This window comes from Mustela lutreola, chromosome 3 (genome assembly GCF_030435805.1).
Source record: "Mustela lutreola isolate mMusLut2 chromosome 3, mMusLut2.pri, whole genome shotgun sequence".
Lineage (NCBI taxonomy): Eukaryota > Metazoa > Chordata > Mammalia > Carnivora > Mustelidae > Mustela > Mustela lutreola.
The window spans coordinates 197,527,308-197,554,688 of record NC_081292.1 but is presented as its reverse complement, the minus strand read 5'-3'; the positions used below and the strand labels follow the sequence as shown (position 1 = coordinate 197,554,688).

At 44.6% G+C, this 27,381-nt stretch overlaps 1 protein-coding gene across 5 annotated transcripts in view; it reads left to right on the top strand.

Annotated features, from left to right (window-relative positions):
- Positions 1-10,206: 10,206 nt before the first annotated feature.
- Positions 10,207-27,381, top strand: part of KIAA2012 (KIAA2012 ortholog) — a 100,335-nt gene continuing 83,160 nt past the window's right edge. For 3 of the 5 annotated variants that reach the window (XM_059168386.1, XM_059168387.1, XM_059168385.1), the window contains exons 1-3: positions 10,207-10,639; positions 11,823-12,107; positions 26,390-26,549. In XM_059168386.1, the coding sequence (XP_059024369.1) occupies positions 10,556-10,639; positions 11,823-12,107; positions 26,390-26,549 (529 nt within the window). In that variant the 5' untranslated portion in view covers positions 10,207-10,555. Of the gene's footprint in view, positions 10,640-11,822; positions 12,108-26,389; positions 26,550-27,381 lie in introns of those variants that run through there. The other 2 variants (XM_059168388.1, XM_059168389.1) reach the window with 2 other exon arrangements.

Here is a 27,381-nt window from a genome sequence, read left to right as displayed (position 1 = left end):
ACCTTCGCTTGCCCAGGCAGAGCAGCCGCAAACCCGACCATCCCTGAATCATGAGCGGGCCCGCTGCACCTGGGCTCCATGACCAGACGACTGTTTTCTCTTGAGGAACCAGAAAGTTAGGGCAGCACAAATACTCAGGGTGGCCGGCTGGCCAAAAGTCAAACTTCTGTAAATATTCCTGAATTTTGAATGCTTCTGGTTCCTGAATGATGCTATGTGTTTAGCCTTCAGTTAGTCTAAGTGCATGGGAGAAAGTTTGATTTTTAAAAAGCTACAATGATGGGGCGCCTGGGTGGCTCAGTGGGTTAAAGCCTCTGCCTTCAGCTCAGGTCATGATCCAAGGGTCCTGGGATGGAGCCCCGCACTAGGCTCTCTGCTTGTCAGGGAGCCTGCTTCCCTTCCTCTCTCTCTGCCTGCCTCTCTGCCTACTTATGATCTCTGTCTGTCAAATAAATAAAAAATAAAATTTAAAAAAAAAAAAAAGCTACAATGAATGAAACGGATTGGTACCCGTAAACCAAAACTGAGAACAGCTTGCTTCCTCTTTGCTTTGTTGCTTTCACTTTATGGATTCCCTAGACAAAACAAGAAAACCCAAAGCAATTCTCAGTAAGGCTAAAGAATTTCCCCCCTGAGAATGCCCATCTTGATTAGAGAATCGGGTAACTTTTTTTTTCTCCCCAATGCGGCCTGAACAGCTACTTTTTCCTGTCATTCAGAAGCTGCTGAGACATCTTGGGGCGGGTGGAACAGCCACCTGGCTCCCCGGGTTCGAGCGCAGGCTGACCTCTTTCCGCAGCTTGTGGCTGACTGGGGACAAGCCTTCCACAATATGGATTTTGTTGCCTGACCTCCCTCGACTCAGCAACGCCCCTTGTCACAGCACAGAGCCCGGAGTTATAGCACAGATCAGCCCAGGAAGCAGCGAGTCATGAATCACAGAGGCTCAGGGATTTCTGCCGAACAAAGGACTTCAGCGCTGGGAAACTTTCTGGGCCTGACTTTCTCTCTGTCCCAGCGGAAAAGCAGGTAATTTCCAACGGCCCCGTAGAAAGCCCGTGCAAGGATCGCACAAGGCAGGTGTATTCAGCCCAGTCACGGATTTATCGTCTCCCATCCACAAATGCTATTTTTCATACCAGCTGCATCCTAAGCCCTGAGTTAAGATGGTGATTAGTGGTGGTGGTGGGCGTCTCGGTAGGAGCGTTCTTAAGAAGAAAGGGCTTTGATTGAGCCAATGAAAGCTGTTGCCAGGGAACCAGATGCCATGAACAGGCCACTCCAGCAGCGCAAGAATACAAACCGGGAGTGCTGGACTGAGCATTAAGTGTACTTGGCAGCCGAGTCCTACAAGGCCTATTAACCCTTTGTGCACCTAACCATGTCTAGACAGTGAATCAGGGGAAGGATTATCGTAAACATCTTAAAAGCCACTCGTGCTCTCAGTAGCCCCCACTGGAAGGCACTGTTTCCAAGACCTTCTCCCTGCTTGCCTAACAACTCCCCCTGGACAGCAGCTCTGAGAGCGGGTTGGCATTAGAGGTGGGCATGACCGAGGGCTGGCGAGAAGCACGAGGCTCTGCGGAAGGCACCGCTCGTATCTGACCGCACTGTCACCTGCTCCAGTCAACTTGTGATGGAGTCTTAGCCGGTCTTTCGGCCCCTGGGGAACGGATTCTGCTTCCCCGGGTCGGTCTGCTCTGTGAGAGGAGACGGAAATAGGCCGCTCCTCGACCTTAAATGTAGACTTGCGGAGCTTCCCGGGGCCACCCAGAAGTTGGCAGCCTCTGCCCCATTTTAAGATGGTTGCTGGGAGGAGCGTGGGCACGGGCTGGATGGCAGGAAAATCGCGGAGCAGACAAGGCTGCTGGGGATGCGCCTCCCAACCTGCCTCCCGGGGGTCACTGTCCTCCGTCTTGCCTCACTTCCTCTCCCTCTGTCCCTCATGCTTCTCCTCACCAATCCCAGGTTCAGGCGTCCACTCTGGGTCCCATTCCGTCACAGTGCGATTCATCCCATGTCTCCAGAGGACTTACATTTTAACTCAGTTCTCAGGAAGACTTGACTTTTCCTTAAAAGCTAAGTAACAGGCAGCGAGATCACCTGTAGGTCATGGGCTCCTGGGTTCCCAAGGAGAAGTGCAGCAATGCACGGGCCTCGAGAGGAAGGTTCTCCCAGAACGCAGGCTGCCTGATGCCCCTTCCTCTTCCTCAGACGGTCCCTCCAGCTCCCTGGGGCTGAGGCAGGGGACATATCCATTTGTACATCGAAACCTGACCAGTGTGGGCAAATGGTGAGAAGAGGGGGCCCCTGGGTGGCTCGGTGGGTTAAGCCTCTGCCTTCAGCTCAGGTCATGATCTCAGGGTCCTGGGATCGAGCCCTGCATCAGGCTTTCTGCTCAGTGGGGAGCCTGCTTCCCTTCCTCTCTCTCTCTGCCTGCCTCTCTGCCTACTTGTGATCTCTCTCTGTCAAATAAATAAATAGAATCTTTAAAAAAAAATGGTAGGAAGAGAACTTGTGTCTACCTTGGGTTACACAATATGTCCCTGAAAAAAGATACATGTTTTATACATCGAATGAATGTTTCTCTCAAATTATTAGCAGGCAGCTTACAATTTTTTGTACAATTTTTACTCTGTGGTGGCTAGAAAGTATAGAAATTATCCCCATCATGGAGTTTAAAGAGGGACCTGGAAGCCAGGGGACAGATCAGTGTCTGGCTGTACAGCCCCAAAGCTTAGACTCCAAACAAGATTCCCTCTTATGAGGGGAGGACTTCCAGAAAGTCACTCTGTCCAGCATTACTGTGTGCTCATAGTGGGGAGAGAATTCACCCATGCTCTTAAGTATAGAATAGAATTTTTGGTTAAATGGTACTTTCTATTTACTGAGCACATACTATGTGACAGACACTGTACTCAGTGCCTTACATACATCACCTATTTGTTAATTAGACATCATCAGAAAAATATTTAATGAAAATCAAAATAAAAACTGTTCCTACAACCACACTAATGACAGTCATAAAATATTTTCTCTTCTTACTCTAATGTTCAGTGGTTCTCAATGATCAGGACCCACATAGCTTTGATGAAGGGCATCTGCTCCTACATCCTCCCTTTGAAACTGAAATCATCGCTGCTCTCATCACCCTCCACAGGTTGGTTCCTACGAAGGTTTCTCACTTTTGCCCCCAGTGACTGGGCCGCTAGCCAGAACAGTGATTGATTTCCTCCATGTTATGAAAGATCCAAAAATATGTGATTTTTATTTTTTCCCCAGCCTTCCTATCTCCCCCACCATAAATTTAAAAACTTGCAATGACCGTGAGCACTCCTACGAATAAAATGAAGCCCTGAGCAAATGCATAGCTATATTTGAGACTCCCAAAGCAAACCCTTCAGAAAAATCTAAAATAAATAGATCTTCAGTCCCCTCCTTCCTGAACTAGGCAGGCCGTGAGGTCATAATTTATACATAAAGAGAGAAAGGAAGCAGGGAGTCATCACTGACTTTCTCCCTTGCTATGGTTCTAGAATATTCTTTATTGTCTTTTGTATTTTCTGCTTTCACACCTGACCTGCACCACATGAGAAATTAGCCCCAGTTTCTGAGCAAGTCTTGGCAGGTCTCTGCTTCTTCCAACAAGGCTAGGGGGCCGGATCTTAAACACTGATTCTCTTGGGCCCTTTCAGCCTTTGGACACCAAGTTTTTGTTGGCCAGTCTTTAACCTATAGCTTTAAGCTTTGCACTGTAGGCAAACGAGAGCCTATTAAAACAGGCTTTGACCTAATTATCTCTTTTTTGGTATATCTTTTCTACTGGCCCAGAGATCATTGCACATCTCTCTGAGCATATGAAAAAGCAAGCAACAAATTTTGTTCAGCTCTTACTATATGCAAGGGTGTTATGGGAAGTACGAAGAATCACGAGATGTGGTTCCTACCTTCCAAAGACTTACAGTCTAATTGGAAGTATAAAACACAAGCAAATGAAACAACAACAACAACAAAAAAACCCCACAAGCAAATGGAAAGAGACTTAGTGATGTAAGGTCATGCTGATTGTCACCTACACAGCCTATATTTTTTTAATTATAATTATTTTTATTAACATATCATGTATTATTTGCCCCAGGGGTACAGGTCTGTGAATTGTCAGGTTTACACATTTCACAGCACTCACCATAGCACATATGTCCATAACCCCACCGCCCTCTCCCTGCTCCCTCACCCCCCAGCAACGCTCAGTTTATTCTGTGAGATTAAGAGTCTCTTATGGTTTGTCTCCCTCTCGATCCTATCCCATTAAAAAAAAAAAAAAGATACACAGTCTATATTTTTTTAAAAATCCTTTGTTTTGACTTTCTCATACAGCTTGTCTTTGGTACTTACGGTAGGTAGCCATGGATGGTTCTATCAACCTTCCCTGTACCCTCCCCCCAGAGCAAGAGACTGAAAAGCTAAAAATGTATTTTCATTGACGCTCCTGCAACTCGATTTGCAAGGTAAAGTGAGGATAAGCAAGGCTGGGGAGATAGGAGTGTTTGGAGGCCTTCACAGGGCCAGACACAGATCTGGGGTCCAGTCCCCAGCTCTGAGGCTGAAGAAGGAGTTGGGATGACCTCGGTCACATCAGCTTCCCGGCTGCCGGATATTAACCAGGACGTAGCTTCTCAGGAATAGTTGCTACTACTCTGTTGCAGAAATGGGGTGACCAGCAGGCCGAGAAGAGGACCGAATTTGAACAAGAGCCCGTTTTGCCTCTGGTTTGTCCTGTGGCTTTGTGCAAATCATTTAATCCCTCTGTGCACTGATCTCTCCTCTGTGGGTAACAAGGGCAACATCAATGACTGTTCTGGGAGGCTGCCCTGCTGGTGCACACAGTTCCTGGAAAACACTATCATACTGCCCTTTATATATTTTTTTAAACTTTTTTTTTTATTAGAGAGAGAGAGAGAGCATGAGTGGGGGTGGGAGGGGCAGAGGGAGAGAGAGAATCTCGAGCAGACTCCACGCTAATCAGGGGGCCCGATGCTGGACTCAATCCCACGACCCTGAGATCACAATCTAAGTCAAAATCAAGAGTCAACTGCCTCACAGACTGCGCCACCCAGGGGTCCCCATACTGCCTTTTAAAGGGGGATAAGGATGCTGACACTCTCCCACAGGCCACTTCCCCAGAAGGGCATCCATTTACCCCCAGCACTTTGGAGCAAGGGACAAATTCCTGGAGGCTGCGGGGGACACGGCCATGGACCAACATCTCCCTTCTTTGTTTCATGTGGTTCCTATTTATTTACAGAGTGCCATGGTTATTCATGATGCTTTACAAACCATAAAAACAAGGTCTCCACCCTATAGAACTTACAGTGTAATTTAAACAGACATGCGGCATGGGCTGACAGGTCGGGCGCGCCGGGAGATGGTGTTGGTGGTATATGACACGGGTGTGGAGGGTTTCTTCTTGAGTTATAAATACTTTCCAGTTACAAGGGCCTTTCATCTGGGATCCCCAAGCACTTTAGAATAGCAATAACCTCGATTGCTTTCTAAATGCACTTTCCATAAACTGCTGTGGGGTCTGAGTAAATGCTTTTAAATGTCTATTAATTGATCGGAACATCTGTTCATTGTCCATATTAAACAGCACGGATGTAAATACGACAGTTTAGGAGAGGCCTGCTGTGGTCTGGGCTGTGGTCTGGCTGCTCACTGGTTACAGCCCCTCAGAGGCCTGGGAGCCTTGCCACGGTGTGGGGAGAGCTGGATGGGCCCCTGGGTATTTTGTTCACTCGACCTGGACTCAGCGAGGTCACCTCCTGGAGTTGACCGCATAGCGGTGACTTAAGTTTTCTAAGTCAGGTGAGCTCGGAGGAAGAATTTCCGCTGGAGCAACCTGGAGTCATTCCTCGGCTGACAGTAGTGGTTCTTCCTCGGGTCTCGGTCGCTCAGTCGCTTCCTTCTTGTGTTCCTTACTGTCTTCCCCGAGGAACGGCATTCGCAAAACAGTGACATCTGTATTTTCTTGCAACTGGAATGGAGTTTCCTCCTTTATGTCCCAAAGACCGATTAAGCGGGTGATTATTCTTGATGATTTGATTAATTCATTCAAATCCAAGAGAAGGTTGGCCTGGGCTGCAAAGCCCTGAAAGTCCTTCATTCTATCCATCCTTTCTACTGTTCTCCGAGTTATCTTTCTAAAACCCAGATGGAATCCCATCACCCTGCCGGCTTTAAAAAAGCTACCTGAGTGAAGTATGTCAATTATCTGTCAATGAAACTGGAAAATTTTAAATTAAAATTTAACATTTAAAAAGAAAAAAAGGGGGGGGCAGCTGGGTGGCTCAGTGGGTTAAAGCCTCTGCCTTCGGCTCGGGTCATGATCCCAGGGTCCTGGGGTCAAGCCCCGCATCGGGCTCTCTACTCAGTGGGGAGCCTGCTTCCTCCTCTCTCTCTGCCTGCTTCTCTGCCTACTTGTGATCTCTGTCTGTCAAATAAATAAATAAAATCTTTTAAAAAAATTTTTTTAAATAAACATTAAGAAGTGAAATAAATTTTAAAAAAAGAAAAAAGAAATCAATTCTACTAGAATTCACTCACTCAAATCTATTGTAAAAAGAACCATGTTTTGCTACCCACTGCAAACACACTGCAAACACAGCACAGAAGTGGCTAAGTAAAGCAGTGTTTGAGACTACAAACACTGTAGTACTTTACACAGTCTTTTATTACAGAACAAGTCGAACTAATGTCATACAAGCTACTCAGAACTACTATGTTTTATGATAAAGTCCATGTGATTCAATTTTCAGTAATGGATCGGGGCTGTTTCTTCCTTTGAAATTCAAAATAAATTTCATTATGAACCTGTGAACCACTTGAGGAAAACAAATACAAAAACAAAGTGACCACTAATGTCCTTTTCAAGTCTGAAGTTCTACGAAAACACGAAGGTTAGGAAATGACCTGTGTTTTCATGACCAAAATGTTTGAAATGATACTACTAAAAATGTCTAAGCGATCTAGTTCTGAATCTAATAATTTCTACGTTTTACTGGCTTTACCTCAAAATCCCTTACCTCTATTCTTTCTGTCCCTCTCCCACTCCCGCATCTCATAAAATAAAAGAACAAAGAAACCTGAAGAATAAAGTCCAAAGCGCCTTAGTAGGGCACGTGTGGCCTTCATGGCCTTGGCCCACTGGCCTGGTTCTCCAGCGGCCTCTCTCCCCACACGACCTGTGGCTTTTCCCTCCTTGCCATACACTGCTCAGTTCATCAAAGCCCACCTTTAATATCCCTCCTCTTCGTAGCCCTCTACAAGGCCCACCACCACACAACACCCACCCCACCTCTTGTCCTGGAGTGCCTACTTATCTCCACTTCCATTGTCATATCTGTCACATGTGTCTTATCTGTCACATGTGTCATATCTGTCACATGTGTCATATCTGTCACATGTGTCATATCTGTCACCCCTCTCAGGTGCTGCTCCATATATGCCTGTCTTCTCTACCCGGCTGGGAGCTGCTGTTCCTTCTTTTTTTTTAGTTTTATTATTATTGTTGTTTATTATTAACGTAGAATGTATTATTTGCTTCAGGGGTACAGGTCTGTGGCTCATCAGTCTTACACATTTCACAACGTTCACCATAGCACATGCAATGTCCATCACCCAGCCACCCTATCCCTCGGAGCCCCCTCCCCTCCAGCAACCCTCAGTTTGTTTCCTGAGATTAAGGGTCCCTTATGGTTTATCTCCATCTCTGGTTTTGTCTTGTTGCATTTTTTCCTCTCTTCCCCTCTGATCCTCTGCCTTGTTCCTTGCATTCCTCATATCAGTGAGCTCAAATGAAAATTGTCTTTCTCAGACTGATTTATTTCACTTAGCATAATACCCTATAGTTCCATTCACGTCACTGCAAATGGCAAGATTCGATTTTGATGGGTGCATAACAATCCATTGTATATATATATACCACATCTTCTTTATCCATTCATCTGTTGATGGACATCTGGGCTCTTTCCGTAGTTTGGCTATTGTGGACACTGCTGCTATACACATTGGGGTGCAGGTGCCCCTTCAGATCACATATATTTACATGTTTGGGGTAAATGCCCAGCAGTTCAATTGGTGGGTGGTTAGGGTCTGCTGGGAGCCTCTTGAGGACAGGGGCCATGTATAGTGATATATACTAATATATGTTATATTATATAATTAATTAATAATATATAATTAATATGTATCTCTCTCAGTAAAGTTTTGTGGTGGGTCCCTTTTGCATATCAAAGGGGCAGAAAGGGGAAGAGCGGGAACAACTATAGCTTAAGAGCCCTGTAAACTCTCTGGAACCCTCATTTTGTAGGATTTTTGTCCCACCTGCAGTGAGGAGCTCACTCCACAGTAATGCTGACCAGTCGCCTTCAGATTATAAAGGGATAAATTCAGCTTTTTGTTTTCTTTTCCTTTTTAAAGATTTTAATTGTGGTAAAATATGTATAACATGAAATTTATCATTTCAGTCATTATTTAAATGTACTATCCATTGACATTAAGTACTTTCATGTTGTTGTGCGACTATCACCACCAGTCTCCAGAACTTCCTCATCTTCCCAAACTGAAGATTAAACATTAAACACTAACTTTCCCTTCCCCCCTCCTACCTGCCCTGACGAACACCATTCTACCTTGAGTCTCGGAATTTGACTATTTTAAGTACCTCATATAATTGTAATCCTGTAATATTTTCCCCTTTGTGACTGGTTTATTTCACCTAGCATAATGTCTTCAAGTTTCTTCCATATCGTAGCATGAATCTGACTTTTCTTTCCTTTTCAAGGCTGAATAATATTCCACAACTATGTCATATTTTGTTGCTTGACTAATTTCCACATTTTGGCTATTGTGAGTGATACTCACGGGGTGAAACATGGGGTTTTTCCAATATGTCTCTGAATCTCTGCTTTCATTTCTTTTGGATTATAAACCCAGAAGTGGAATTCCTGGATCGTATGGTATTCATCTTATTTCTTATACTCATCTTAAATTCTTATTTAAAGAATTGTCATACTGTTTTCCACGGGGGCTGCACCACTTCGCATTCCCACCAACAGTGCACAAGGGTCCTAATTTCTTCATCTCCTCACTAACACTTGGTATTTTGTTTTGTTTTGTCTTTGAACAATAACTATTCTAATGGGTACTGCAATGGCACCCACTGGTTTTGACTAAATTCCATTTTGAACCTCTGCATTCAATGTTCTAATTGTCCATGATAAACCCAATCTATTAAATAGCATGACCCGTATTTCTTCCTCGGGAGACTTGAGCCTGCCTCCTCAGAAAGCCACGGAGGGAGATCTAAAACCTAACTGGGCCTGAAGCCTGTTGTACTTCTTCCTGGAGGTCAGTAGGGGGCACTCTCACAAGGTGGCCCTGGAAGTTCTGTAGACTGATGACAGGGCAGGATGGTTTCTAGATCAAAGCTGGGTTCTAGATCACCAGCAAAAGTGTCTTTTGGTTTCCTGAACTTCTTACTGCGTCCTGCCCTCATAGCGTCAGCATCAAGGAGAACCAAGCAGCCCAGGCCATAGCCCTGTTTCTCAAAGTGGGTGCTACTGGTACGCGGAGGGGGAATATTCTGCATCATGCAGGACAGTTGTGGAAAGCACCTCCCCGCCCCTTCCCCCCACATCTCTTAAGAGATTGGGAGTTGCCCAAGTGAGACAGACCTGCAAAAGAATCTGGAGATTCCCAGTATCCACACTCACCCATGCAAAGCCACTACTACCATAAAAAGGCCTCATGTCCAGTTGAGAAGATGCTGGAGCTCAGCCACGGAAAACGTCACAGGTTGCTTTAGGTGACCTAGACGACTCCTCCGAGTCTATCAATGGCGGGTTGACAGTGAAAAGCTAGCCTATCAGGAGAAAAGGGAAGCCAGCTCTAAAAGCAAGAAGAGTACTGTAACAGAAAAAAATACCCCAACATCGCTGTGGCTCCTGCAATCAGGACTTGAAATCTGAGCCCGGTCCCTGAACGTCCCTTTGACCTTCCCTCCCCCGCAGTGTGTGAACACTGCCCTCAGCAGTCCCTGCCTTGCCTCCGCTGGTTGAAGAGACTTCACGTCCCTGTGCTACCATAGCAACCAGGAAACAACCTCCGCTCACAATGAGAAGGATGGTGCAGTGGCCCAGATCAGTATGCGCACGCGGGCCCCGTAACAGAGCAACAGGACAGTGGGACAACAAGGGTGCAGGCGAAGAAGAGAGAGAGAGGGGTTGCCGGAGGGGGAGACAATCCAGAGCTTGAGATCAGTCTGGATTTTGCGGTTTATTTTTTTTCTCCCGACAAAGACACACACTGTCTAAACTGTGTGGCTGGTTGTTATTAAGAAGCTGCTGTACGAAGGAAAAATGTATTTCATAAAAGGCCCAGTGTTTGTGGTCTTCTCGGGCTCACTGCTGAGCTCAGGAAATCTTGAGGTGTGACCAGTTTTCAGCCTTCAAAACCAAGATGAACTGCCCTTGAGGAGGGTGGTCAGAAGGGAAACATGTTCACGCTCTCCCTCTTGAGCCGGGGACATGGGAAGTTGGTCCAGAACAAACAGAAGCTAGAAGTCTATTTTGAACCAGAGGTGAGTCTTACAGCTGAATAAAGGCATATTTGGGGAGTGGGAAGAGAATGCTCTCTTTTTCCATTTGGGGCTGAACCATGCGTGTTTTGGTTTGGTCTGTTGGTGAGGTTGGCGGGGCTGGGGGGTGGTCGAGGGTAGATGTTCCCTCTTCCCTTGGTTAAACTCAAGAAAACAAGGAAGTGTGCTTGCACATCAGTGTTGCCTCTGGGACGCTCTTCCTTCCCCTTGAGCACTCACTTACAGCCTCATTTGCTTTAGACCGAAGGAGATTCCAGACTGTTTAGAATTCAGGCGGTTTGGTTCAAGACCAGTATTTCCACCTGGGTCCTGGGCAAGTTGATGGCCGTTTGGTTTTTAGAAGTTGTGCTCTGCGGTTGAAAGACTGTGTATGTTCGTGCCATTTCAATGGCTTCCTTGAACTTTCTGGAATTCAACCCAGAAGACTCATTACTTGACATAGGCAGAAAAAATAAAAATAATTTTTTTTAAAAATCTCATTTTAGAAGATTTTAAAGAGGTGGCAAAATTCCCTTGTACTAGAATTTTATTTCATTGAATCCTGCTGGGAATAAGCAACCCAGTGGGGTTCTTTGAAAATGTTTGGATCACACAGAGACTTTCATTGTCATGGTAGCTTGTCGTGATATTTGACCTTTGCTATATTAAAAGACCTATAAAGTTTCAAAGGACCTCTGTGGCCAATGGCATTTACTTACTTACAAGATATGCAACTACTTTATAGGGCCCTAAATAGCCAAATTAGGTCATGTTACATGGCATCTGGAATGCAAAGAAAGTCTCGCTGTGTAGAGTGATGCTTGGAATGAACGGTTTTCCCCTAGTTAAACTGCCAGCTAGTCCAGTTCTAATTTCAAAGTTATCTGCTGCCCTTGATAATTGTGACTACTTACTTGCATACCATACATGTTAACTGGTCTACTGAAGCCTCCAGGCATGAACGGCTCTGCTAAAAATTCTATGGCGGTAGAACGGAACCCTGCCCGAGGTTCTCCTGATTCTGAGATGTGGAGAACGGAATCCATTGCTCAGAAGAGTGGTTGTGTCCTATGACAGCATGGAAACAACTCACGGAAAATCAGTCACTGCAAAAAGATCAAACACCTTGCACAAGGGCTGTGGCTATGGAGGGGCCTTAGATCGAGGTGGTTTCTTTCCCCTGCAGGATTACTTGAACTGGAAGTCCCCAGAAGATTATGTCCTGGTCAGCAAACCACAGGAGGAGGGCAGTGTCAACCAGCACACCTGGAGCCTCTTTCTCCCTAAAACCTTCAGTACCAGGAAGGGGGCTCTGATCCTCTACTCGGAGGGTTTAGCCATAACAGCATGGACACTGGAGGAGAGGAGAAAAGGCCCCCACCGCCTCAAAGGCCGCAGGAAGAAGCCGGGTATTGAGCTGCACACACTTCAGGACCTCAAAAAAGCCATCCTGGCCTATGGAAGGAGACAGGTAGGCAGAGCAGTCCTGGGTTTGGGGAAGGCGCTGGCCTGTGTGTCTAGGACTCCAGCTGTAGCTTTGGCCATGCCTTCTCAGACCCCAGGGAAGGTGCGAAACCCTAAGATCTCCATTTCCTCATCTCTCTGATGGGATTGTACTCTGGGCCCTCTGGGCCTCACAGAGTTGTCATGGGGCTTAAACAAGATAATGTATGGAAAGGGCTCTGGAAGCATCCGGGGCAATGGCTACCACCGTCTTGTATTTTCCTTTCCATTAGAGTAACACAAAGTCCTTTTCAGCTTCAGACGGACCCAGGCCAGCAGACGTTTCATCAGAATCCTTGAAATCCTGCCTCATAGCCACAAGCATCATCATCACACCTCTGATGTTTTTGGCTTTGTGCAAAGGAGAGGAGGAACATTTTAAATATTTACCTTGAGCCCTTCAGCATCTGCAGGAGAAGTTAATGAGTCTTTCCATTCTGAATTTAGTACTAAGAGAAAACCCTTATTTTTCTGATTCATACTTTCTAAGGTCTTATGAGATGTCCACGCGGTCCCTGACTGACATGCACGAGCCCTTTGGCTGAGGCCGTGAGAGAGTCTGGGAAGATGCATCGCTTCGCTTTATACAATTCTAGGTTACCCCCTAGTTTTTTGTTTTTAAGATTTTATTTATTTATTTGAGAGTGAAAACACAAGAGAGAGCAGAGAGTTGGGAAGGGAGAGGAATGGAGGGGCAGAGAGAGAAGCAGACTCCCTGCTGAGCAGGAAGCCTGTTGTCCGGCTCGATCCCAGGACCCCGAGATCATGACCTGAGCCGAAGGCAGACGTTTAACCAACTGAGCCACCCAAGCACCTCGATTATTCCCTAGTGTAAAAGTCTGCTGGCTTCTCATTCCCCACAGGCTGAAGTCATTAGCTTCTTAGGCCAGGCCCTCCCCGCTGACTTTCTCTTCCAAAGCTAGCCGCACTTGCTGGTGGTTCTTACCACCACGTTAACGGTGAACCCCTCAAGAACCCACCTGCAAAAACAGCTCACTGTTCCCCAAACACTCTGCACCCTCTTCTGACTGTATGCTTTTGCATATGCTTCTATGCTCCTGCTTACCCTACAAAGTACAACTCAGATATCATTTCCTCACTGAAGTGTTCTCCCATGTCTCTAGGCAAAGATCTCCCATTGCTCTCTCCTCTGTAAACATTCCCATAGTATCACGCATTGCAATGTATCTCTCTGTCCATCTGCTACTATCTCCTTGAGGGCAGGGACCGTGTCTAAGTTCCAGAAAATAGTGAGTACCCATAACTGTTAGTGGAATGAATAAATCGATCATGTAGGGTATTTTCAGTGTTTCTTCCATCATCTCCCAGTATCATTACTGGGTAACTTATCACCTACCCCTCCCTAGACAGAGCTTCCAAAAGGAAAGATGCCTGTGCCCCCTTTCCTTCTTTCAAAATACAGAGAAGTTTGTGTGGTTTTTTTTTTTTTTTTTAAAGATTTTATTTATTTATTTGACAGAGAGAGAGAGAAAGAGAGGGAGAGAGCAGCAGAGGGAGAGGCAGAAGCAGATTCCCCGATGAGCAAGGAACCCGAAGCAGGGCTTGATCCCAGGACCCTGGGATCATGACCTGAGCTGAAGGCAGATGCTTAACCCACTGAGCCACCCAGGTGCCCCAAAATACAGAGAAGCTTCATGATGTGACCAAATGCTCATTGTCCTTTGTCTTAGAATCCTGAATTCTTGGGTGAAAGGAAACCAATTGCTATGGAAAGCTTACTGTTATTTTATAGTTCTATTATTTCATCTTCACGGTGACTCCGTGACATGTTGTCTTTCTTGCCGCCTTCCACATATGAGAAAACTGAGGCTCAGAGGAGTTCAGGGATGTGGCCAATGTCTCAGAGCTAGTAAGTGACAGCGTCAGAATTCAAGCCCGGGGGTGCCTACCTCCCCAGGACAGGCATACTGGGTCCTTTGCCCTATTGTCTTTGGGCTCAGAAGGGCCTGCAGAGGTCACCATGCCAGGCCATGGCCTGTCTGCCCTCACATCCGTTCCTCACCTTTACTTTGCTTTGCACAAATGTGGGGTTGAGCACAGGCTATCCACAATTCCACAGAAATCTGTATCAAACTGGCTTTTAGTTGAATTTGCCAGTGGGAGACGTTGGCAGGAGACTGGAAGGGAGGACAGAAAAAACCAAGGTATTTCTCCCCCTCCATTCTGTCTCTCGGTGGCGATCACCTCTGTGTCTAGCTCCCCACAGACGGGCCCGGTGTGGCTCCTCACCAGGTTTCTCCTGCTGGGGACCCCCACCTGCTCCTCCCTCAAGCCCAGGGACAGTGCTGGCCTGTCGATCACTCATCTCAGCGTTGCCTGTCCATGGTTGCGGCTTCTGAGCTCTCTAGTCATCTATGCAACCAATTCCCTGAATTAAATTTTTGCTGTGTTTAAATACTAAGAGTGGTTTCTGCTTTCGTGGTTCGACCCTGCTGTGTAGGCTACCTTACTGTCAAGAGTAAGAATACGTTTCACAGCTTTCCAACACTTGACTATTTCAGGCCGCATCAAGAAGGAGAGTCTGTTTGGGGATGGGTTAGACTTGGGCTCCGTGAAAAGAGGGCAAGTTCCCGTCCTCCCGCGGTCCCCCCTTCCAGGTTTATAAGCCACACCCGTAACAAAACAGAACACTGTCACCTACCCCCCGGGTGGGTAGAAGGGAAACTGTGTGAAGAAACCAGAAAGGAAAGAAAAGAAGAGTTACAGGGCGGAAATTTAAGATTAGAGAACATTGTAGGTTGAAATAGGGGCAGCAGGGGCGCCTGGGTGGCTCAGTGGGTTAAGCAGCTGCCTTCGGCTCAGGTCATGATCTCAGCGTCCTGGGATCGAGTCCCACATCGGGCTCCTTGCTCAGCAGGGAGCCTGCTTCTCCCTCTGCCTCTGCCTGCCATTCTGTCTGCCTGTGCTTGCTCTCTCCCCCTCTCTCTCTCTGATAAATAAATAAAATCTTTAAAAAAAAAAAAAGAAAGAAATAGGGGCAGCAATTTGAAGGGATTTGGGATTAAAGACAACGAACAGCTCAGGAGAGCTTTGTAAACTACAGGCCACCATCTGATTAGGAAAACTACAGACTGGCAAGAAGCTTTTTACATCATAATATCCAGTGCTGAGAAGGCTGTGGGGAAATGAGCTGTCTCATACATCAGGAGCGCACAGTCACATGAGTTTTCTGAAAGGCATTTTGGCAAAAGCCTATGAAGAGCGAATACTCTGATTCGGCATGCTACTTTCAGGAATTTGCCTTAGGAAATAATCAGAGATGGGCCCGATGATTTATGCACAGGAATGTTTACTACAGGTTATTATTACTATGCAAAACATTGAAAATAATAAATGTCTAACAATGAAACATTGATTATATAAATTATAGTATAGTCATATAATGAATTTGGGGTCGGGGAATAAAGTCATGTATTAGTCACGAATAACATGATAAAATATCCACAGTGTATTCTTAGGGCAGATTACAAAGGAATATTCATCTAATGAAAATACTGAAGTTCATTAACATTTTTTGAGTATTTACTGCATTCCTGCTAACTCAGGTATGCTTCCTATCAGTCCTGAGAGTGTACTATTACTATCTCATTTTATTTATTTATTTTTTAAAAAGATTTTATTTATTTATTTGACAGAGAGAGAGAGATCACAAGTAGGCAGGGAGGCAGGCAGAGAGAGAGCAGGCTCCCTGCTGATCAAAGAGCCCGATGCGGGGCTCGATCCCAGGACCCTGGGATCATGACCTGGGCCCAAGGCAGAGGCTTTAACCCACTGAGCCACCCAGGTGCCCCTTAAAAGTCATTTTTATTCACACATACCTTTTTACCAAACATTATTTTTTTAAATCATGGAATTTTAAAAATAAAATTAAAATCTATAGGGAATCTCTCATCTTTATATGGATTCCCTGTGTATATATATGTAATTACAATAGATTTCCTCCTCGTTAAAAAAATAAACAAATAAAACAAAAATTTTAAAAAGTAAAGATCTACTAAAAAAGTAAATATCTATCCCTTTGAACGAAGTAAAACAGTGGCAGAGAGAGTGGGATTAACCCTAAGGGAGCCAGGAGAGGTCAGGAAGGGAAATGAAATAGGAAAAGTGCTGTAAATTGAGCCCACCAATAACCATGCCATCTATTTCTCAGGGTCAGTGTTTCATTGTTCAAATAGTATATAGTTCAGGAGTTAAAAACACCACACTCAAAGTAAAAGAACCAAAACAAGGCAGGAGGGAAGAGGAGATAGTTAACAGACAGAGTAGTACTACTTACAGAGGGATCCATTCTGGCTAAACTATGAAATCAGGAAACCTGCGAAAAATTCCAGCTCGTTCAGACCTGTGGTCCTAGAGCCCATCACAGGGAGCTGCGATTAAATTTTTCAACCATCTCCCATTATCTCCAGTTCCATACATGGATATAAAGTCATGGGTGTGGCAGTATATCCATCTGGGTTTCATAGTTCAACATATACTTACTCTTTAACCTTCTTTTTTTTTTAATATTTTATTTATTTATTTGACAGAGAGAGAGATCACAAGTAGGCAGAGAGGCAGGCAGAGAGAAAGAGGAGGAAGCAGGCTCCCCGCTGAGCAGAGAGCCTGATGCGGGACTCGATCCCAGGACCCTGAGATCATGACCTGAGCCGAAGGCAGCGGCCTAATCCACTGAGCCATCCAGGCGCCCCTCTCTTTAACCTTCGTGATGGCCCAACTCCTAATGAGCAAAGGTTAAGTGCTAAGTCAAGTGATTAGATATCAGAGTTCTCACACTTGTAGATACACACAATATGTTCCTGGGTTGTTTTTTTTTTAAAGGAGAAAATATTGTTAAAACATTCCCGAAGTGGTTACCATTTTTCCTGAGGGGTTGAATTCATTCAGCTTCCCATTATTTAGAATTTGAATAGCTCTAAAACCTAAATAGCCATAATCTGGGGTAGTATCGAAATGATAGTCATGATGATTCTCTTGAAACATGGCAGAATCTTCAAATACTTCTCAAATCATCAGAAATATGACATAATTTTCCCATCGTTTTAGTATGTCTTGTTCTTTTTTACAAATGCATTTTAGTGTTATTGGGTTACAAAGAGTGTGAGCCTTTTTGGGTTTTGGCATTTTTTGTTTTTTCTTAAGTAATCTCTATACTGTGGGACTTGAACTCACAACCCAGAATCAAGAGTTCCATGCTCTATCGACTGAGCCAGCCAGGTGCCCTAGTACTTTTAATTTTTTTAAAGAGTTATTTATTTATTTACTTAGAGAGGGACGGGGAGGGGCAGATGGAAGGGGAGAGAAGATTCCCTGCTGAGCATGGAAGGGGCCCATGAAGGATGCAGGGCTCCATCCCACGACCCTGAGATCATGACCTGAGTCAACCAAAGAGTCAATCACTTAACCAACTGAGCCACCCAGGTGCCCCTCTTATTCTTAGAGTTTTAGAATTTTGTAAATCTGGTGATATTTTTAAGTGTCCAACGATGGAACATAAATAGCATATTAAAAATAATTTGTTTCAAAAATTAAATTCACAGAGCATCCCATTTCTCTGTCCCAGTGAGGGATAAATGGAATTCAGATTACTATAGTGGATTTCAACCAAGGTTGCATTGCTCCTGCCATCTCCCTTATAAACCTGGCTACATTTAAGGGTAATATAAACCTTGCTCCACTGAATATATCTCTACACATTCTACACTGTCTAATATTTGAGCCTCAAGGTTCTTAACTCTTTATTTGGTGTTTTCAACCAAAGTCCAAGCCATGAAGGCACATTCAGGCTACTATCTTATCAAGTAATACTGTGAGAAATGTGTTTTTTGAGTAAAATTTATTTTCCTGTCCTGAACATAATGGTTCATCATACAAAATGGAATAGTAGGCAATATAAGTTATTTTTTTAAAAGATTTTATTTATTTATTTGACAGACAGAGATCACAGGTAGGCAGAGAGGCAGGCAGAGAGAGAGGAGGAAGCAGGCTCCCTACAGAGCAGAGAGCCCGATGTGGGGCTCGATCCCAGGACCCTGGGATCACGACCTGAGCCGAAGGCAGAGGCTTTAACCCATTGAGCCACCCAGGCGCCCCTATAAGTTATTTTTTGAGCCAAAGACCAGGAGGAAGAAGTTCCTTTTGCGACAACCTACTACTTGTTTGATGGTTTTCCTAAGAAATTCTCAGTGCTGACGGCTATCAACAAAGCATCAAGTAGGCACCAAAGCAGCGAAAGGTTAACAGAGTGACCTGACTATACTCTTTCTGCCAACTGTCCTCCATTTGAGCTGTTCCTGAGCACTTGTACGTAGAGCCTTTAGGAGAGCCAGAAATAGGAAAGATCAAAAGTGAATCACGGTTCAACCATGGCAATGAGGTCAAAGGTACTGCCAGTAATAGCTAGCACTAATTGAGTGCTTAGTGTATGCCAGGCATTTTATCTATATAACCTCACTCAATTTGCACAAGTTTATGAGTTGGGTATTAGTTTTATCCCCCAGTTTGTAGGAGGAAACATTGGGGCTTGAAGTTAATTAACTTGCCCAAAGTTACACATCTGAGGGGTGGAGCTAGGATTAGAAGCCAGACAACTGATTCCAAAGCCCAACTCCTAATGCTTAGAGGGCCTGATTTTGAAGATTCCACATGCTCCAGAGAAAAGAAGCACCTATCTTGCTTTAAGAGCAGTTTTTAAAAAGGGATCTGGGTCTTCCTAAACATCCTTTAAAACCATTTACAATTCTAGGAAAGCAAATCAGATTTTCATCAAAATCAGCCTGGGTTATAGGTAATAAGTTCCTAGTTAGCCATATATACGATCCAATCGACTTCTCTTTTTCTAGGCTTTATGTACTTCATCCACTGGGTCCCTTGTATGACCAACAAATAGAGAACATTTATACTAATGGCTAACACTTATGTAACACTATTATATCCATGACTATTATAAGCACTTTACACTTATTATCTCATTTAATCCTCATAGCAACTTTATAAGGTGTGTTGTAAACTTTATAACAACTTAAAAATATATTTAAAAGTATACATATATAAAGCATATAACAACTTTATAAGGTGTGTAACATAAAATTTACCACTTAATTTTAAATATACAGTTCAGTGGCTGTAAGTACATTCACATTGTTGTATAATAATTATCAGCATCCATCTCCAGAACCCAAAAGATTTTATTTGTTCTTTTTAAAAGATGTATTTATTTGAGAGAGAGAGAGAGAGCGCACAGGTAAAGTGAGGGAGGGACAGAGGGAGAGGGAGAGAGAGAATTTCCAGCAAACTCCCCGCTAAGGGCAGAGCTAGACACGATATGGGTTTGATGACGATTCTCTTCCTCTCCCTCTGCCCCTGGCTTGTTTCACTTAGTGTAGCATCTTCAAGGTTCATTCATGTTGTAGCGTGTAGTGTATCCAAATTTTTTTTTAAGCTGAATAATAGTCCTCTATGTATAGAGCTTTGTTTAGCCATTCATCAGTCAATAGACATTTAGATTGTGTCCATACTTTGACTATTATGAATAAGGTCGCTATACATGTGGGTCTACAAATATCTATCTCCTCGGGCCACCTGGCTGGCTCAGTTGGGTGTAGAGATTACTTAAAAATAAAATCCTAAAAAAATCTTAAAAAAAAAAATCTGTTTATGTCTCTGCTTTCATTTCTTTAGAGTCCATATCAGAAGTGGAATTGCTGAATCATATAGTCATTTTATTTTTCTTTTTTTGAGGAGCCGCCATATTGTTTTCCATAGCAGCAGCTGCATCACTTCACATTCCCACCAGAAATACACAAGGGTCTCCATTTCTCCACATCCGCACTAACACTTGTTATCTTCTGCTGTTGTTGTTGTTGTTGCTGTTTTCATAACAGCTATCTTAATGGGTGTGAAGTGGTATTTTGTCATGGTTTTGATTTTCATTTCCTTCCCATTGAGCTGACTTTTCATGTCCTTATTGGCCATTTGTATCCCTGTTTTAGAGAATTGTATATTCGAGTCCTTTGTCCATTGTTAAAATCAGGTCATTTTGCTTTGTTTGCTTTTGAGTTGCAGGAGTTCTTTATATATTCTAGATATTAATCCCTTATCAGATAGATGATTTGCAAATAATTTATCCAGTTCTGTGCATTGTCTTTTCAGTCTGTTGACAGTATTCTTTTCTTTATATATTCTAGATATTAATCCCGTATCAGATAGATGATTTGCAAATAATTTATCCAGTTCTCTGCATTGTCTTTTCAGTCTGTTGACAGTATTCTTTGATGCACGAGTTTTAAATTTTTATGAAGTCCAACTTATCCATTTTTTCTTTTGTTGCCTGCTCTTCTGGTGTCATATATACAATAAATTATTTCCAAATCCAGTGTCATGAAGCTTTTCTCCTATGTTTTCTTCTTAAAAGTTTCATAATTTTAGCTCTTATACTTAGGTCTTTGATCCATTTTGAGTTAGTTTTTGTGTATGGTGTGAGGTAATGGTCCAGCTTCATTTTTTTGCATGTAGGCTATGTACTTTTATCATCCTCATTTGACAGTTTCTTAACTGAGGCACAGATGGGTCAAGTAAGTTCCCCAAAGTCACAAAGCTAGTAAATAATGGAGCGCGGAATCAAACCCAGGCCGACTGAGCTCTTACAAGAACTGAAGCTTAATTCTTGCCATTTTCAATTCTAATTGTTATTATCTTTGCTTTTACGACATGTGGCTGGTCAACACTTTGATATTAAATGGTGTGGTCAGGAATCAAGCAACAATGGGACTATAGGAAAATTCAGACCACTTTCTGATTCTCTCTCTCTCACTCTTTTTGTTTTAAGAATCACTTATCTATTTGAGAGCAAGAGAGCATGAACAGGATGGGCAGAAGGAGAGGGAGAGAGAATCACAAGCAGACTCTGCCCTGAGCATGGACCCCAGTGCGGGGCCAATCCCACAACCCTGAGATCATGACCTGAGCAGAAACCAAGAGTCAGATGCTTCACTGACTGCATCTCCCAGGCACCCCAATTCTCTTTTTAATGGCCTGATATCCAGGAACATATATGGAAGAGAGATAGTATCGTTTGCCCAGAACCGCAGAAATTAAATCTGCAGAGAAAACGGTTGGCTGAGAGTGGTAGTGTTTACACAGAACCGATTAGAGTCAGGCTACGGGTGGAGAAGGCTTTCTAGGCACCGCTGCAAGTGGTACACATCTCTCCATTCCCATTACACCCCCACTCATACCCCAGTGGCAGGTCCCTTGTATCTCCGCGGCTGGCTCCAGTCAGACCTGCACAGGTGCGACAACCACGGGTGGTCAGCCTCTGTGGGAAAGCTTGGCCTTTGCCAAGGCAAACTGGCTCCGGCAAGCCTGACTGCAAAACAGGAGGCAGCTGTGTTCCTCCTCAGAGAATAACTTCTGATGGAAGCAGGCAGTTCAAGAGACAGGTGTTCAGCAGGGAAGGACAGGCATTTTGGGGATTTCGATTCAAACACGCCAGCATCTTGAGGGGTTATTAACTTGTCAGTGCCTAGAATAGTGTCTGACCTACATCAGAGGCTCAACACATCATTGTTGGATGAACATATTAGCTGTCAGGGTGTGACAGGGAAAGGCTATAACCTCTACCCAGCAGGGGTGTGCAAGGACCAGATTAAAGTGACTACGTCTTGGAGGAGGTAGAATTTGAGCCGAGTCTTATGGTACAAATAAGTGGAGAGAAACCTTCCAGTCATAGGTAAGGGAAGACCTAGAGGGGAGAACCAGTGGAAGAAAGTCAGGGCAATGAGGCAGGTAGGACTCTTAGCCTGGAAATGGACCTGGAGAAGTGGGGGGGGCTCGGGGTTTTGTCTGTTGGTCTTGGGATTTCTGGACTCCTCTCTTCACCCCTGTCAACTCCCGCACGCAAAGGCTGGCCACCGTCTGTGGTGAGATGGCGGCTGGCTGTCTGGGCTTGGCACCCTGCCACCCTGTATCTGCTGAGCAGCCTGCAGCGGCTCCTTCCATTCTCTGGAAACCCTCACTGGCCAGCACTGGGGCAGGGTGGACATGACAGCCAGTGCTCAGCGGGGGCGGTGGGGGTGGAGAAGGCACTTGGGGTCTTCTCTGCTCCTCCGCATATGGAGGCCTGGCGGGCATTGCCACATGGCTGGCCAGAGAAAGTCCCTTATTAAAGGAAGCACTCTGGTAGAGTGGGGACAACAGGCTGCACGGTGCACAGTAATTACTCATTCCAGAAGAAACCAAAAGCTGGAATTGATTGGCAAAGCCAAGGCAGGCATGAGAAGCCAGCCTCCCGCTGTCACTTATTTCCCCGTTCCAGAAACTCCCTTCCCGGCTCCCTTCTGTCTCCTTTTATGTTTTATAGAAACTTCTGGTAGTTAGAGGTCCAGGTTAATGTTAGAGAAGGAATTGAGAGGAGGATGGGTGTAATAAAATAAATTAATTTTTAACATGTTTTCCATGTCTTAATATCATCTAACCATATTATTGGGTTTTTAATTTCAAAAAAGGAAGGCAAGAAAAAAAACACAACTAACTGTAACTTTTTGCCCAAGACTCTATTACCACTGTTATTAGAATTTTAATATATTTTCTTGCAGTTTTTCCATCGTGATTATACATGTATAAAATATACTTTTATGAGATTGTAATTGTACTTTACATTATCTCTTGAATCTTGCTTTTTTTCTATTTAACATATTATTCTACGCCTTGGAAATGACTGAATAGGTTTAACCCTGCCTGGTCTTGGGCCAGGCTTGGGCCTCTCTCTCGGGGCATCAGTGTGTCCAATGTCATGTGAGATCTATTAAGCAACTTCACAGACATGATTTGAGAAATAACTAAGAAAAACCAGAAAACTGGAAAAAACTTTTTTTTTTTTAATTTTATTTATTTGACAGACAGAGATCACAAATAGGTAGAGAGGCAGGCGAAGAGAGAGAGAGGAGGAAGCAGGTTCCCCGCTGAGCAGAGAGCCCGATGTGGGACTCGATCCCAGAACCCTGAGATCATGACCTGAGCTGAAGGCAGAGGCTTAACCCACTGAGCCACCCAGGCGCCCAAAACTGGAAAAAACTTAAGAGAAACTGTGGCAGGCAGAATCATGACTTCCGAAGATGTCTATGTCCTAATCCCTGGACTGTATTAGGTTAAATGGCAAAGGAAAATAAAGGTTGCAGATGGAATCAAGGTTACTAATCAGATGACCTTGAAACAAAGAGATTTGTGGCTCAGTTGGTTGAGCCTCTGACTCTTGGATTCAATTCAGGTCATGATCTCAGGGTCGGTGGGATTGAGGCCCACCTCAGGCTCTGTGTTCAGTGGGAAGTTGGCTTCCCCTTCCTTCTCCCTCTGCCCCTCCCCCTGCTCACAAGCATGCACTCCCTTTCTCTCTCTCTCAAATAAATAAATTTTAATTTAAAAAAAAATCTTAATTTTTAGAAAAGAGTTTATCCTGGATTATCTGGGCAGGTTAATGCATCACGAGGATCCTTTAAAGTGTTAGAAGGAATTGAAAGGGAGAACCAGAGAGATAGCAGCACGAGAAGGACTTAGCCCAGTTTTGCTGGTTTTAAAGATGGACGAGGGGTTCACAAGCGAGGAATGCAGGCAGCCTCTAGGGACTGGAAAACGCCAAGAAACAGATTATCCTCTAGAGTGTCCAGAAAGAAAACAGCCCTGTCAACACCTTGACGCTAGCCCAGTGAGATCTATTTTAAACTTCTGACTTCCAGAGCTATAAGATCATAAATGTTTATTGTTTAAAGCCACTAAGTATATGGTAATTTGTCAAAGCAGCAATAGGAAACTGGGGCACCTGGTGGCTCAGTCAGTTAAGTGTCTGCCTTTGGCTCAGGTCATGATCCGAGAGTCCTGGGATCAAGCCCCACACTGTGGGGCTAAGGGGGGGTGGTCTCTGCTCAGCGGGGAGCCTGCTTCTCCCTCTCCCACTGCCCCTTCCCCTGCGTGTGCTCTCTCTCTCTCTTTGCTCTCACTCTCACTCTCAAATAAATAAATAAAATCTTTTTTTTTTTAAAGAAAACAAAGCACCAATAGGAAACCAATACAGAGACCAAGATCAGCTTTCAAACTCCAGGCAAAATATGTCTAGATACCCCAAATTCCAGGACAAAGGACTTCCTAACTCTTCTTGGCAACTCTCTGCCCATCTAGCACGTTGCCCAGTAGAGCTGCAGAACCAGCCTGATACTGCAGAAATACCCACGACTGGGCTCTTGTCCAGATCAACCAGTACATCATGCCGTCTGCGTAGGGACTGTAGCGTCTCAGATGAGGCTTGGTAGTGTTGCATTCAGAGAAAAGTCTGGAAGCAAAGATTTACAGGAAGGGAATGAAGCTCCAGGTCACCCAAAAAAGGCCTTTTATCTTATGGCTTCCTATTGCATGACTTAAAACCACAGTACCGAACACTTAGAAGATACTCAGGAAAGATGACCAATGTTTGTTTGATTACCAAATGAACAAATGAAGAGAGAGAGAGAACTTGAGCCACTTTGCTTCCACTGCCTTCCCTATAATTCTTTCTTCTCCATCTGTCTTATTTGACCCTTCTCCTCCAGTGCCTGGCATATTGTTTGATGCACGGTATGAATGAATAATTGAATGTATGAATGAATGGACGAATGAATGAATGAATACCTATCCTGGGTAACGGTTTCTCTCTCCCCAGCAGAGATACTCTTTTGCTCTATAGACTTTGGCTTCCCAACCCTCCTTTTAGCTGAAGAAGAATCTCCGGTGGTCTTGACTCTTCAGCTACAGCTGTAGGCTGTCCTTCTGTGGCATTTTGATATCCTGAATACATCAGAATGGGGAGCAAACCACAGATTGGCTCCATAGAATAAGAACCCAAAACCCAAGGCCTTCCTCTCCACATTAAGCAGGTTCTATATTCCCATAGTATTTTTCCTTTTTTCTTTACTTTTTAAAATTTAACCATTCTTCTTTGGTAAATTCTGGCGGGATATGGCAAAGCAACCCAGGCCTGTGGTTTACTGACCTCATCAGTGATTCCCTGATGGGTGGGGAGAAACTGACCAGGAACTAGCATGAGGGAACTTTGTGGGCTATATTTTGTTTTGTGTGGTGGCTACCAAGGTGTATACAATTGTCAGATTTTATTAAACTAAACATTTTAGCTTTGTGCATGTTATGATATATAAATGATGTCTCAGTTTCTTAAAAATCTGTAGGAGAATGCAGCGCTTGGGTGGCTCAGTTGGTTCAGTGTCCAATTCTTGGTTTCAGGTCAGGATCTCAGGGTCGTGAGAATCAAGTCCTGTGTCAGGATCCACACTCAGGACCAAGTCGGCTTGGGATTCTCTCTCTCCCTCTGCCCTTCCCCCCACTCACATTCTCTCTCTCTCTCTCTTTCAAGTAAGTAAATAAATCTTTTTTAAAAATTCTGTAGGAGAAGGACTCTGAAATCACAATCTATTCAACAGTCAAGAATACCATGATTGATTGGTGATGTCCACCATAGACAAGGGGGAGGCGGACAGATATCAGCCCAAGTCCTCGTGTTTGCGGTTCTTGTCTTTAACTGATCATCCTACGAGAGTTCTGCATCACTCGAGTAATTATAGTATTAACTCGCCCACATTAAAGGATTATAATGAGGTGAAAGTTCTTTGTAGAATATATATGCCCACCTAAGTGTAAGATGTTCTTATTCCCATTTATTTCCTGTGAGTCTTGCACAGTGGAACTGACTTAGGCTGCTGGGTTCCCAGAAAATTCTCCTGGGCTGCAATGAAAGGCAGCAGAGCCAGATATTTCCAGAGTGCCACGCTTCCCAGTAACATGAACATAGTCTGTCTGTCCCATTATTCATACTGTAAACATTGACCGGCGATGCTGACTTGTTGAGCTGACTTTCCCACTGCCCTATAGGACCACTTTTTCGGGTTCTAAAATGATTTCCACAGCCTGAACTAAGTAATGTGTTTTCTTTGATGCTTCGTCTCAAGACGGGGTCTGGAATGTCTCATTTGTCCTTCTCCTTCCAACTGCAAATCTGCAGGGGCCTTTCAGAGCTTTGCTCTGTGGGCTCTTGGTTTATGTCTGTTGGCCGAGGCATCTGTTTCAGGGGCCTTTAGGCCCCTTCCAGGAGTCTCCCCGATTACTGATGAGGATTATGCTAACCAGAGTGTATCACTGGGAGGCTCAGGACTCCGCAGCCGCGCTGTTTCCTGACTGGTGTCCCCACAGAGGGAACAGGACAGAGCCTGGCAGCCGTACCTCCATTTCCGAAGCCAACCAGAGAGCCAGGGCCAACGGCAGATGCAGCCTGGGTATTCAGCCAAGAGATACCTCCGAGGCCTCTTGCGGACATGGCCCCCTGACACCATGTACAGGCTCCAATGTGCAGGTCAGTGGGGCTATGGGAGGACATACATGCTGAGATGCCCTGCCTTGAATTCTGATGTGAGAGTATTTTCCATCAAGTCCTGAAACACTAGAATTTCAGGTCCAATTTTGTGTAAGACAGACAAAGGTGCTTCAGCTTAGGAGCTGAGAGCCTCTGTCACACCTTTTGCCTTTTGTCCTCTCCCACATTTGCGGAGGAACATACAGCCTGAAGTCTTGCCTTCTCTCTAGCTCTTCTCAGGACCTTCACAGCCCACATCCCAAGCAGAACTTTCTCGCCAACCTTCCCCACCAAGAGACTTTGGGTCCTCCAGATCAATCCCTCTCTTTTACAAGATAAGGAAAAGGAGGCTGGGGGAGAGAAGGCAAAGGAAGCTATCCAAAGTCATTCAGTCAAAAGCAGAGCTGGGACCAGAAGACAAATCCTCCCCACGGCCCCCCCCCAGCTCCCACATTCACCCCATCACTCCCTAGTTGCCCTTCTGAGGTGATCTCAGCTCCAGGAAGTGGGACTGTTAGGCCTCCTCCTCTTAAAGATGGCAGCTCTCCGATACCACCCACTGAGGAGATGGATGCCCTTCTGCTGAGCAGAGACCCCAAACGGACTCTGTAAAGGCTTAAAAACGAAAACAGGAAACTGTTGGGGATCCAAGTTGCCAGGTTTAGCGCATATACACAGGGACCCACACAGACATACACAGATATATAGACATAGTGCCACACGTGGCTTTCTTCCACATAGAATATATGCATGGAATATACTCTATACACAGACACATATGGACACAGAGAGTTAAACTTGCAATATTTGGTACATATTTTTGCTTTAAAAA